Here is a 12,485-nt window from a genome sequence, read left to right as displayed (position 1 = left end):
ACGTTTTCTTTTTTCTTGAGTCTATCCATACCAGGAGTGGAATTGCTGCACCATGTTTAACACTTTAGGAATTGCCAAACTGAATCCCAAAGTGGCTGTACCATTTTACATTTTCACCAGCAGTATATGAGAGTTGCAATTATTCCACATCCTTGCCAACATTTGTTATTACCTGACTTTTTGATTCTAACCGTCCCAATGGGCGTGAAGTTGATTTCACTGTGGTTTTGATTTGCATTCTCTGACTACTAATGACATTGAGCATCTTTTCATGTGCTTATCAGCCACTTGTATTCTGGATATCAACCACTTATCATATATATGATTTGCAAATATTTTCTCCCATTCTGTAGGTTGCCTTTTTACTCTATTCATTGTGTTCACTGATGCACAGTTGTCCATTTTTAAACTGGATTATTTATCTTATCGTTGAATTTTAGGTTTTCTTTGTATATTCTGGATACATGTGCTTTATCTGATATATTATTTGTAATTATTTTCTCTCTTTTCCTTGGTTGTCTTTTCAATTTCTTGATGGCACTGTTTATAGCACAGAAGTTTTTAATTTTGACGAGATCCAATGCATCAATTTTCTTTTTTTTTTTCCTTCTTGTGCGTTTGATGTCATAGCTAAGAAACCAGTGCCTAATCTGAGGTCACAAAGATCTACCTTGTTTCCCCAAAACTAAAACCTAGTCAGACCATCAGCTCTAATGCATCTTTTGGAGCAAAAAGTAATATAAGACACAGTCTTATTTTATTATAAGACCAGGTATAATATAATATAATGTAATGTAATGTAATGTAATGTAATATAATATAATATAATATAATATAATATAATATAATATAACACATAATAATGTAAGACGGGATCTTATATTAATGTTTGCTCCAAAAGATGCATTAGAGCTGATGGTCCGGCTAGGTCTTATTTTCGGGGAAACACGGTATTATATTTTCTTCTAAGAGTTTCATGCTTTTAGTTCTTACATTAGGTCTCTGGTCCATGTTGAATTCATTTTTGTGTAGGATCGAAGGAAGGGGTTCAACTTCATTTTGGCACGGGGATTTCCAGTTGCCCCCAGCACCATTTGTTGAAAAGACTATTATTTTCCCATTGAACTGTTCTAGCATCTTGTTGAAAAAACATTGACCATAAATTTGAGGGTTTATTTCTAGACTCTCAGTTTTAGCCCACTGATTGGTATGTCTATCCTTATGCGAGCTTTACACTGCCTTCGGTGTACTTCCTTTCCCATTCTCTTTTAATCTTTAAGATTGGTGGAGAGAGTATCTGTTTAATGCTGGGTTTTCATTAACATTCCTAACACTTGCTAATTGGGTTTTTAAGAAAGGGTGAGGAGGCCTCAAGATACATTGCTTCAAGGAGACAACTATATCCGACGACTCAGTTTTCATTATACTTATTTACTTTTAAAGTTTCTGTTTATTGCAAGGCATGCCAGTTTTTCCACCATGGTCAGGGGTATTTTGTTTTAAAGTAAAGATATATACTTTTCTTTTTCTTGTAAGGATGAGTTGATTTAAAGAAAGACATTATACAAATAATAGAGGTGATATAGAGAACAGTGAAATCTGCATGGATCATACATAGGATACTTTTCGGGGAAGGTAAGTTAGAGACCAGAATAAAATAAGCAAGATGGATAAATTTATGATCTTGTCCTCTGCAGAGATTTGGCTGCTGTCCTTGGAAAAGGATGGTCAGTTTCTACCCTTTATTCTGATAATTACAGAACATAAAAATTGCCTGAAAAGGTCTCATTAAAGAGCTTATTTTGAGGTTCTACATATTTGTTGGAGAACAAGGGGCAGGCCACAGGCTTGGCACGTCATGCTACTGCTGTGCTGGTGTCTGCATGTGGACACCTCTTCAGTTGAGTCAGACAGTAAACAGGACAGTCTTTGCAATTACACTACTCCCACGTTATTACAACTGCTTCCACCCTAACACATGAAAGAATTCCAAAGCAGTCACAAGCTATGTTTCCCAGGATTGGATTCTGTTTTCAATTTTTGTTAACAAAAGGAACAGACTATTTCTCCTTAGAGAGTAACAGTCTAAATTAACACAATCACATTTTCTCTGTGCTGTTCTTGGGAAGGAAACTCTCGTTGTAAAAGAGAACTTCCAGCACTTTTCCTGCATGAGGATATTGCCCTTAGCAAATATGCAGCCAACATGTGGACATTTTCTTTGAAATGGATAATCTACCACAGAAATAGATCCATGGGTCACTGCTCAAACAGGAATCTGTCCACTTGCTCCTTAGAAAGTTATGTTTATAAACGATGCACTGCTGAATATGTTTTCTTTGTGATTTGGGGTGTTTATCGAGAAAAGAAGTATAGCCTCTTTGTTTAATCCACCAACTCATGCTTTCTGTTGGTCATTCAGATGTGTCTTTGTTTAGGGTCACTCACAATACTTCTGGAGAGTGTGTTGCAAATGTGAGGAGGTTCCCTGTTCCAACGCTGAAAGAGGGAAATTCAAAGTGGATCCACTTTCTTCCAAACCTATAGTCAAGCTTTAGTTTCTTAGAAGAGCTGAATAATAAACGCTGAAATTTTGAGCAGCCAATGTTGCCATTTGTTATTATATCTCATTTGATGGGGCCAGGAGCAGGACCTTTGAGAAGAGTGTATTTGTTTTGCTTTACTCCTACTTGTGTGTATCGTCCTTAACCAGGGCTTCTTGACCTTTAGTGTGTATCTGAATCGCCTGGGATCTTGTTAGAATGCAGGTCCTGGGTACATTTTGAACACATCTCCAGGACCTGGCTTGGAGTAGCAAGATCCAAAACTATTCTTGGAAAGGTTCCCTTTGAAGAACCTCGATTTTTCAGGAAATAAGTTCCAACTGTTTTTTTAAAAACAAGCAAAAACCTTCTCCATGCTTAGCCTCCCTTTTTACTTTAAATGATTAAAAAGCCACATAAGGCTTCTCAATGCCAAGCAAACTGCCCTGCCCTCAAAAGGCCCCTAATACATGCTCATGGCTCATGGTGGTGGTGATGTTTGCACAAGGACCAGATTGAGACATTACGACATTGCACAGACTGAAACTGCTTGCTTCTAAAAAATTGGGGGTTTTGGAACAACACAAGTGATTCTTTGTCGGCAGCTATTGTTGGGTGGGGGTGTCTTCTCTTCCTAACCCTGAGCAGCCTGTTTATTTCCTCTCTCCTTATGTCCAAATATTAGAATAAACATTCTCATTTTTCCAGAAAGTTACTGGAAAAGCTGAGAGGATTCCTGAAATGGAGAGAGATAGAGTATATGGATTCAGGCAGTGTGGCCTCGGTGGATGGGGAAAATATCAGGGCCTGCCCCTGCTCGTGGCTTCCACCACATATTCACAATCCGACTGTCAATGGATCGTGGAAAAAGTAAACTTTCCCTGTTTTCAAGAAGGAATTTTACTAATACAGAAGAGTCAGGGAATAAATACTCAAATATTTCTTAGGAGTAAGAATATGAGTATTAGCACATGCTTACAGTAAACCCTGTAGAGAGACTAAGCATTTTTAAGAAACAGATGTCTGAACAATGGACCCATTGCTAAGACGCTCTTCCAACCCCACTTACTGAATGTGTGCTGATGATTTCTTCAATTGAAATAAAAATGACTGGTTTGCTGACTGTCACCACATCTGTGTATTTATCCATATTAAACTTTTCTTCTGGCTCAGGGACATCACACGCTTCTTTGAAATATTTCCTAACAACAACATAAAAGTCTTAAGACAGTCAAATTTGTGAGTTAAACAGCTTCATAAATAGTGAGAAAATCTTGACTGATGGCTAGTTTTTTGTTTTCTCCCCCAAACCTTGGGAGGACTTGTTATAGCATCGTCTAGGCTGGCTCTGAACTGTGGAAGCTGAGTCCAGGTTTCTAGATGCTGGACCCAGCCCCCAAGAAAGGAATGGAGAGAGCAGTAGGGCCCTGCTAGTGACTCACTATAATCAAATTATAGGCACATTGTTTAAAAAATATGATTTAAAAAATGGACCCTGAAATTTAAGCAAAAATGTCAAGGTTGATGTTCCTTGATCTAAGAATCAAGACTTTCTAGAGAAAACAATCCGAAAAACAATAAAATTGTCTGCTTTAAATGGCACAAGCTCTTGGGCCTTCAGTAGCCAGCAACCCTTCAGAGGTTCTGTTAACCAATTGGATAAAAATTCGAGTTAAGCCTACTCCACTTAGTTGATCTAAACAACCATTGCCGGCTGCTGGGAAGGCTGTTAAGGATAGACACATAAATAAATGTGTACAATGTCCAGTACTCAGACTCTAAAAAGTCTGCTCTTTTAAGCTATAGCAAATTTAGACAGAGAGATCAAGAAAGCCACCTGTGCTGCGATCACAGCTTCAGAGTGATCCTTTGCACCGGTAGAATAGGTATTATATTCTATAAAGCTGTACATGTTTCAGTTGCCTCAAGTCATCCTTGGCAGATCTCCTAAGGCTTATACACCAGACTTATACACAAAGGCTTAAACACCAGAAATGACCTCTACTTTTCCACCCCAAGGCTGGAGGTTAAATGGCGGGCCGCCATGCTGGGGGGCGGCGGAGGGGGCAGAGCATGTTTCCATGTGACAACTGGCCTTCTGCACTCTTGGCTATAATTTCTCATGAGTTGCTGAGATATACAAAGGATAAATATGAGTGGAAGAGAAAAAAATGGCTTTAAGAGGAGGTGAGGAGAGGCTTTTGGTTTTGTTTCTTTTGAAATGAAAAAGAGTTGGGAACACAGATGGTTGATAGAAATAATGTGAGAAAAAAAGAAGTACAGGGAAACTGTAATAGCAGATAAGGGCTAACAGGGAAATGGATATTACGTTTTCAGTCAGTGAGAAGACCTAAAATTAGCAGCTTGAGAAACTGCAACTTTCTATAGTAAGAGGATTTGGGGATTTCTTTTTCACAAGAGGCCATACACACCAAATAGAGATTCATAATCGTGAGCTATCTTTGCCAGTAGATAAAGCACTAATCCAGAGGAAAACCAAGGAACAGGAAATGATCATTTTCCAAGTGAGGAGTGAAAGAGGCCACATTTATGTCACGCTTCTATGACCTGCTGACTAAATGGCAGACAGAAGGAAAAACGAATGCCAAGATGAACGTGCTTCCTCAGAGAGCTTCGGGTGAGTGCATATTTCTGCAGGACTTACTCCTTTCATGTATGTCCCTGTTGAATGATTAGTGATATGCTTTGGAAATGCATTTGAAGTCAAAAGACTTACGGTCTCACAGATATAATTAGGAGCAGTTTGAGACTAGAACACATATAATCCTCAACAAATATAAAAGCTGGGTTTTTCCAACCTGTCAAAACTGAATACCCAGTTTCCTACTATTGTTTGGTGCAGACAAGGCAAGTTTTTCCTGATTGGACAAGTTCTTGAAAACAAAACAAAACCCTCTTAAGTTCAACAAAGAAGAAATCAGCTCTTTTGATTTTTCAATTCTCACCACTATAAGCCTGTAGCATACCAACAAGATTAATATTTCATTTTGTCGACAGCAGAAACCATACATATGGGGACGATTCAATGTAGCAGGGGCACTGGGGCTGAGGGTGGCATGGGCACCGCCAATAGAAGGAACCCAGCCAGCGCATCCCTCCCTCCTCTTTCCCCACTGGGCCTACTGGTAGAAGAAATGCATGCAGCCACCTGATGTCCTGTCTCCCTCCCCCAACTCCAGCTTTGGGCACAGGACACACATTATTTTTCTCCAACATCTTGCAAGTTTCTCCAAAAGTAATGACCCCTCTTACCTGAACTTTTGATACGTCTCTGATAAATAATTGTTCATAGATGAGAGATGCTGATTTTCTCCTTCAAACAGCTTATTGGAGGCTGCATGCTGAAGGATCTTGGCCACTGATCCCAAGTTTCTCCTCTGGTCAGAATTTATCTGCCCTCCGGCTGTCATGTCGATGATATCAAAGCCGTCTGGAGCTACAATAGCTGGGTTCATGTACCGATAGTACAGGAGGTTTCCAACAATCTGGAATGATGCAGAAGAAAAGATTATTTTCAAGAGAGATAATTCAAGGGTTTGGGTTTTTTATAACAGTAAATATTAATTAACATTTCCCAAGAAAGCAAATTATTTTGTGTTTTGAATTCCAATGAGGAGTTAAATAAAGGTAGTGAATATAATCACATATTACTCATATAGTTAAAAAATTATTTTTGGTGAAAAATATGTTATTGCCCTGAAAATGCTCTAATATAAAGAATCGAAATAATGTATGACATCTCCAAATTAACCTCAGCATAATCAATAATCATGATAGTCATTAGAAATAGAAGACCTGAGCTTATATAAATAGTCATACAAGGGGAAAAAAATCTTACAAAATGGTGTGTTGGTAATTTTGGCTCATACCCCCAAGAGAAGCTATGGTGAGATTACTCTTGAAAATCTACCTTTAATAGCTCATCTTCTGTTGCATCGGGAAATTTCTCATGGATCGAATTCTTCAGTACTTTGGCTATATACCTCAATCCATAACTACATGTAAAACAGATAACAAAAGAAAATAATGGAAAAAGACTAAGTGAGGAAGAAACACACAGCAATTGTTCCAGTCAACTAGAGCCCAGCATTTTCCTAAAAATTAAACATAAAATGAGATGGTAACGGAATCACAGGACTTCCATGGATGATAGTAACTGAGTACTGGTTTGCATCATTCCTTCTTTGGAGAATAGTTATGAATTTAAAATGCAAATATAAGCAAATGTTCAAAATAGTACACAAAATATGAGAGAAAAACTCCTACCTTCAGTACCAAGGTTTATTTTACTTATGATTTCAAGAACTTTCAGCAAAGACTGTTAAAGTTGCTACATATACAACTTACGGCAGTAGATCAAGGGAAGAAATGATAGAATTCAGGACTTTGTCGATGACCCTTCTCAGGTTCTCATTGGATGCCTCCAGTTTATTTCTCACTTCAGGGTATGTCAGAGCTTGTTCTGTGGTCACATCATAAGGCAGATTGCTGAAAACACAACAAGGGCTTTTAATTCATGGAGCTTAGGTACAAGCGTTTGTATCCTTGCCAAGTTGATTCAAACTTTTTATAGTGAACTGGATTTTGCCCACTGACTCCAATGATAAAATGTTAGCTAAGTGAGGGGAGGTCTCACATGCCCAGATGGTACCCTCGGCCACCAGTAGAGCATGGGCATTCCAGGCTCTCCCTCTGAGATCATCTGGCAAAATAAGTGGCATACTGAGGTAACAAGGACCCAGTTAACTTTCTCTTTCCCTTAAAAAAAAATTATAAAAAGCAGTATGTTCTTTACAGAAAAAAATTACATATATGCAAACAAGAAAAAAATGCCAACTCGTAGGCAACCACTTTTCATATCTTAGTCCATAGTTTTCTGGGTCCTCTATGTATGTGTGTATCTGGGCCTCACACCCGCATAAGCATAATGTAGTTCGTGTACATACACATTCCATGAGGATACTACATGTGCGTGTAAATGCTTGCACATTTCTTTTTTTAAACTGCAACTAAAAACTACATCATAAACATTTTTCCATGCCAATAAATATATTTGTATACCATGATTCTAAATAGTTACTTACTACCCCGTAATGTGTTATACAAACATTTATTTAACAAATCACCCAAAGCTAAATATTTTGACTTTCCCCAACTTTTGCTATTACAAACAGTGTGTGAAAACCACCCATGAAATTCTCTGTGCATATCTTAATGATTTTACAAGGTATCTTTTTGCAGGAAATAAAAAGCTGGGATTGCTTAGATCTACAAACCACCACCTAGAACAAGACAATCCCACCGGGCTTGTTGATGCTCACATGTTAAAGTTACTCAGTAAGTGTAAAAAAGTGTGTATTGTCTGGCGAAGAGAAAGTGTGTTCCATTTCTAGGCCTTGATTTAGAAACACACAAAGAATAACCAAGGGAGAGAATTATAGAAGTTGTGGCCTTGGGGATCACCTGGTACTGAGATGTGACAATATTGTGTATTATCAAGATGAGCAAGAATCGGGGGCGGCTGGATGGCTCAGTTGGTTAGGGTGCAAGCTCTCACCAATAGGGTTGCCTGGTTCAATTCCCACATGGGTTGGTGGGCTGAGCCCTCCACAACTATATTGAAGACAAGGAGCTGCCACTGAGCTGCCAGGGGGGTAGCCGCATGGGTCAGCTGGTTAGAGCGCGAGCTCTCAACACCAGGGTTGCCGGTTCGACTCCCGCATGGGATGGTGGGCTGTGTCGCCTGCAACTAAAGATTGAAAAACGGCGACTGGACTTGGAGTTGAGCTGCGCCCTGGAGAAACACACTGTTCTCCAATATTCCTCAATGAAATTTATTTAAGAAAAAAACAAACAAAAAAAACGTTGAGCAAGAGTCCAAAAATGTGACAGGCATGATATGTTAAAGGGAGGGAACATCTTGGATTGAAAACAGACTTTGTACAGTAAATTTTGTTCTTTTAACAGTGCTTAACAGAGTTTAAGTACATATAAATACACATGTAAAAATGATCATAAAACATGACTGAAAACCAACATCTTCCTGGTTTTGTTACCTGGCTTCTCCAGTCTGCGTTTCCAGTTGGTTCACCCAAGCCTTGTACACATCTATAGGGTTTGTGTTGATGATCAGGGACTTGTCATCGATGATCTCTCTCACGACTGGAGCCAGGAGCTGGCGCAGCGTGTTTTGTCCACGCGCCCCTCTGTTGAAGCTGACGACCATCTTGATGACTGTAGGATTTCCAGTAACGATGTCCTGTACTTGGTCCACCTTTGATCTACAAAAAGCCCAAACCAAAACAAAATGATTTGTCTCTATGGATAGAGTTTTAAACAGTATATATTCTCTCTGGCAAGCAAGGGCTTTATGGGGCTATATTTTCCTCCATGGAAGATCAAAGATAGTGTAATCTAAAAGGAAGCTATCGTTGGTAACATGAGTGTTTCTTATTTGAGAAATTTAAGTATTTAAAAATAAGTTCTCAGCCTTAATTTCAATCTAGAAGGCAGGAATGAACTGAAAATGGACCAAGACTAATAATTCTGGGTGCCATTGTACAAGTGTTGTGCCCTCTCTAGTTATCAAATTTCAAAAATAACTTTCTTGATTGAATGAACTATCTCCACTGCTTCAAGTCCCATTCAAATCCTATGCAATGTGGCTTCTCGCTACATCACGTGGGGGAGAGAGGTCTTCTTGACTTCCCTTTGCTAACTCCTGTCTCCTCCCTTTCATCTCTGTGAAACCTCTCACCCTCCTCCCGCTTGACCACTTTTTCTGTTTCCACCTGCTTTCCCTTTAGGGTCTGAGAGGGCCACATTCTCGGCCTTACCTAATTCCATTTGTTTCTTTTGCTGTCTCCTCTTCCCGCATTTTAATTGTTTTCTTTCACTTTCTACATGCTCTCCCCTCAGACCTCATTCACACACACAACTTCAATTACTGTCTCTCTGGAACTGATCTCAATGTCTAATCCCCATCTCTTTCAAGAATTAGTCTTGAATTTCCAGTTTCCAACTGGACATTTTCACCCAGATGTTCCACTTAGTGTGTTAAAAATTCTAACTATCTTTTTCCTTCTTACTTCCCCATTTCTCTGACCTGTGTCATTCCAATTCATCCTGTTCACATACAGCCAGTGGATCTCCTCTAAAAACCTAACGTGGTCATGTCAGTATATCCTTAAAAGCCTTCACAGCTTTCCGGAAAGTAAAAAGCCTCAGCACTTGGGTCTGGCCTCAGGTCTTCCATGATCTGGCACAAACTATCTTTCCAGCTTCATTTCCTGGTAGTAACTAATTAAGTCAGATCTTGGTGAAACTAATCTATTTTTCTTGCACCTTGGCCCATGCTATTTCTATCACCATTGAGCCTTATTTCCCTTTTCCATTTCTTCTTATAAAACTGTAGACATTCTTCAAGGTTTTGGGCCAACTAACTCCTCTTTCTTAAAATCTTTATCAATTTATCTAATTGGAACTTTTCTTTCCTTCCCTCTGATTTGTTACACTGTGTGTCATTTATTTAGCTCTTACCTTATGCTATACCTCCACTGCATAGCATTACTATTTCTCATGAATCCTACTTCTCATGCTGGCTTATAGACACGCTGAGGGCAGAGGTCCCTGGCTAATATGCTTCAGACCGATAGGAACTAGCATAGCTTCAGGTATCAAGAAGTCAGGAAGGCAGTTAAGGTTCACTAGTTGGATAAGGGCATTTCTCATGTATTTGTTTCTGGCTCAGCTCCCTACACGTTTTGTTTGTTTGTTTTTTGTTTTATCAACTGAGTAAGAAAAGAAATTAGCAAAAATAAGTTTAAGTTCCAGTAAGAAAGGAAGACTCTTTAGCAGAGATCCTTATTTTCATTTCACCCATTTATGGCGTTATTACTCACAGAATTTTTACTAAGTTAAAATTTCTCACCGACTTTCAAAAAGTTCTTGATTTTCTGCTGTTGTATGGTTGCAAAACCAAAAGTTAGTTTAGCACTAGAAAAGGTATCACTGGTGGGAGAAAACTTTCCTGAATATATCTATAATGATGGAGAAATTTCTCAAGAAATTTGACATATTTTAATAGTATAAATGACTTATAAGAATCATTTTAAATTATTTTAGTAAGTCAGAGATAGCCACTACTAACAAAAGGATCTGTTCATTGGTATTTTTGTATATACGAAAGTTTGGACTATTCAGTTCACGAACTTTCCACCGTGTAAGTGCATGGTGGAAAGTTTGCGAACTTAATTGTCCTTTTCATATATTTACATACGTACTTTATTTCTTCCTCCAGAGCAGTTTTAAAAAGCTTGAGGAGTAGATATTCTTCTCGTTGATTGGAAGCATAATTGTATATTGTGAAAATAACAGTATCCATAAATTTAGTGGACTTGTTCTGCGGCATCTGAAAAATCAGCTTAGCAAGGTATGAAGGATTGGTCTACAATGAAAGAGGAAAGAAAAAAAAAACAACCCACAAAACTACATGTTAATATATTATTAAATCAGGAGTACCCAGTTCCATGCTCTTCAATGACTTAATAATGTATACAGCAAATAGAAGAGTATCTGGCACAAAGTAAGACTTTAAAAGGTATCAGCTAATATTAATACTATACTATAAGAAGTTATATTAGAAAGTTACAATAGCATTTAAATTATATACTATGTGATGTATACTTAATAAAATATTATATACACTGTACACTGTTAACCATTTTGAGCCACATATTAATATTTATTGTAGAGATAACAGAAGAGAGAGGTGGTAGCCAATAGAATCTGGTATCCGAAGAGACTGGCAGGCATGGACCAAGGGCTCAGCTAAATATACCGTCCTGGAAGGACTGATGAATGAATGAAGGAAACACATCCCATATTCTGAGACTAGAAAGCAAAAGAAAAGGATATGTTTCCATGTGGCGACAATGGGATGGCCATGACATTTTACAAGGAGTAAGAATGTAGGAGGGAGGCTAAAGAGAGAGGTGAAGGTCAGGATAGTTGATGGGTGAAATTCCAGAAAAAACTGACAAGAAAAAAAAAAGACAACTTAAAAATTGACAAGAATTTTTAAAAAACTGAAATGGGGCCCAGAGGGCCTAGCTGAGTGAGGGTAGAGTCCATGACACGTAGCACCTGTCTTCAGAGTGATATGGTTTTTCTCTAGTAGCTACAGCAACCAGATGGAGGTTAGCAGAGAAAAAGTAGTATTTAGGTTATAGAGAAATTAATTTTATACTCCCACTCTTCATCTTTGTCCTGATGAGAAAAGAAAATTTTCCATACGTTGAAACTAATATTCATTTAATATGCAGTTGGCTCTCTGTATCCTTGGGTCCACATTCATGGATTCAACCAACCACAGATCAAAAATATTCGGAAAGAAAAATTATGTTTTTACTGACAGGTACTACGCAGTCAGGCCTACAATGGCTGCATCTATAATTCTGAACGTGTACAGACTTCTTTTCTTATCATTATTCCCTAAACACTATAGTACAAAAACTATTTACAATGTATTACGTATTAAAAGTAATCTAGAGATAAAGTGTACAGGAGGATGTGCATAGTTTATATGCAAATATTATCCCATTTTATATAGGGGACTTGAGCATCTGTGAATTGTGGTGTCCTTGGGGGTCCTGGAACCAATCCCCCATGGACACCAAAGGACAACTCTACTCAAGTAGTTTTGTTTTAGTTTTTGAAAGAAAATCCAAATTCTAGTTTACTTTACTACTTCGACTTACTTTCAAGCTTATAACAGATTGGTTGAAATTTTATGAATCAGCAGCTTAGGACAACTTTTTCTTTATAGATCTGTAGTGATTCTTTTCCCACACTAAGCATATGGGGTTATAAGAAAGAAACTTACTCTAAAGCTCAAGAAGCCCACACCTCATTCTTTCTCAG

General features: G+C 38.2%; 1 protein-coding gene across 1 annotated transcript in view; it reads right to left on the bottom strand.

Moving 5' to 3' along the window:
- Positions 1–12,485, bottom strand: part of IQGAP2 (IQ motif containing GTPase activating protein 2) — a 264,412-nt gene that overhangs the window by 23,346 nt on the left and 228,581 nt on the right. The window contains exons 23-28 of the mRNA XM_033109917.1: positions 10,847–11,010; positions 8,621–8,845; positions 6,912–7,052; positions 6,475–6,559; positions 5,817–6,049; positions 3,613–3,745 (exon numbers count right to left, since the gene is read on the bottom strand). Of these exons, the coding sequence (XP_032965808.1) occupies positions 3,613–3,745; positions 5,817–6,049; positions 6,475–6,559; positions 6,912–7,052; positions 8,621–8,845; positions 10,847–11,010 (981 nt within the window). The remainder of the gene's footprint in view (positions 1–3,612; positions 3,746–5,816; positions 6,050–6,474; positions 6,560–6,911; positions 7,053–8,620; positions 8,846–10,846; positions 11,011–12,485) is intronic.

Source organism: Rhinolophus ferrumequinum, chromosome 7 (assembly GCF_004115265.2).
Source record: "Rhinolophus ferrumequinum isolate MPI-CBG mRhiFer1 chromosome 7, mRhiFer1_v1.p, whole genome shotgun sequence".
NCBI classification, from domain to species: domain Eukaryota; kingdom Metazoa; phylum Chordata; class Mammalia; order Chiroptera; family Rhinolophidae; genus Rhinolophus; species Rhinolophus ferrumequinum.
Note: the sequence above shows the minus strand (reverse complement) of the source record. Positions and strands in the feature narration are given on the sequence as shown.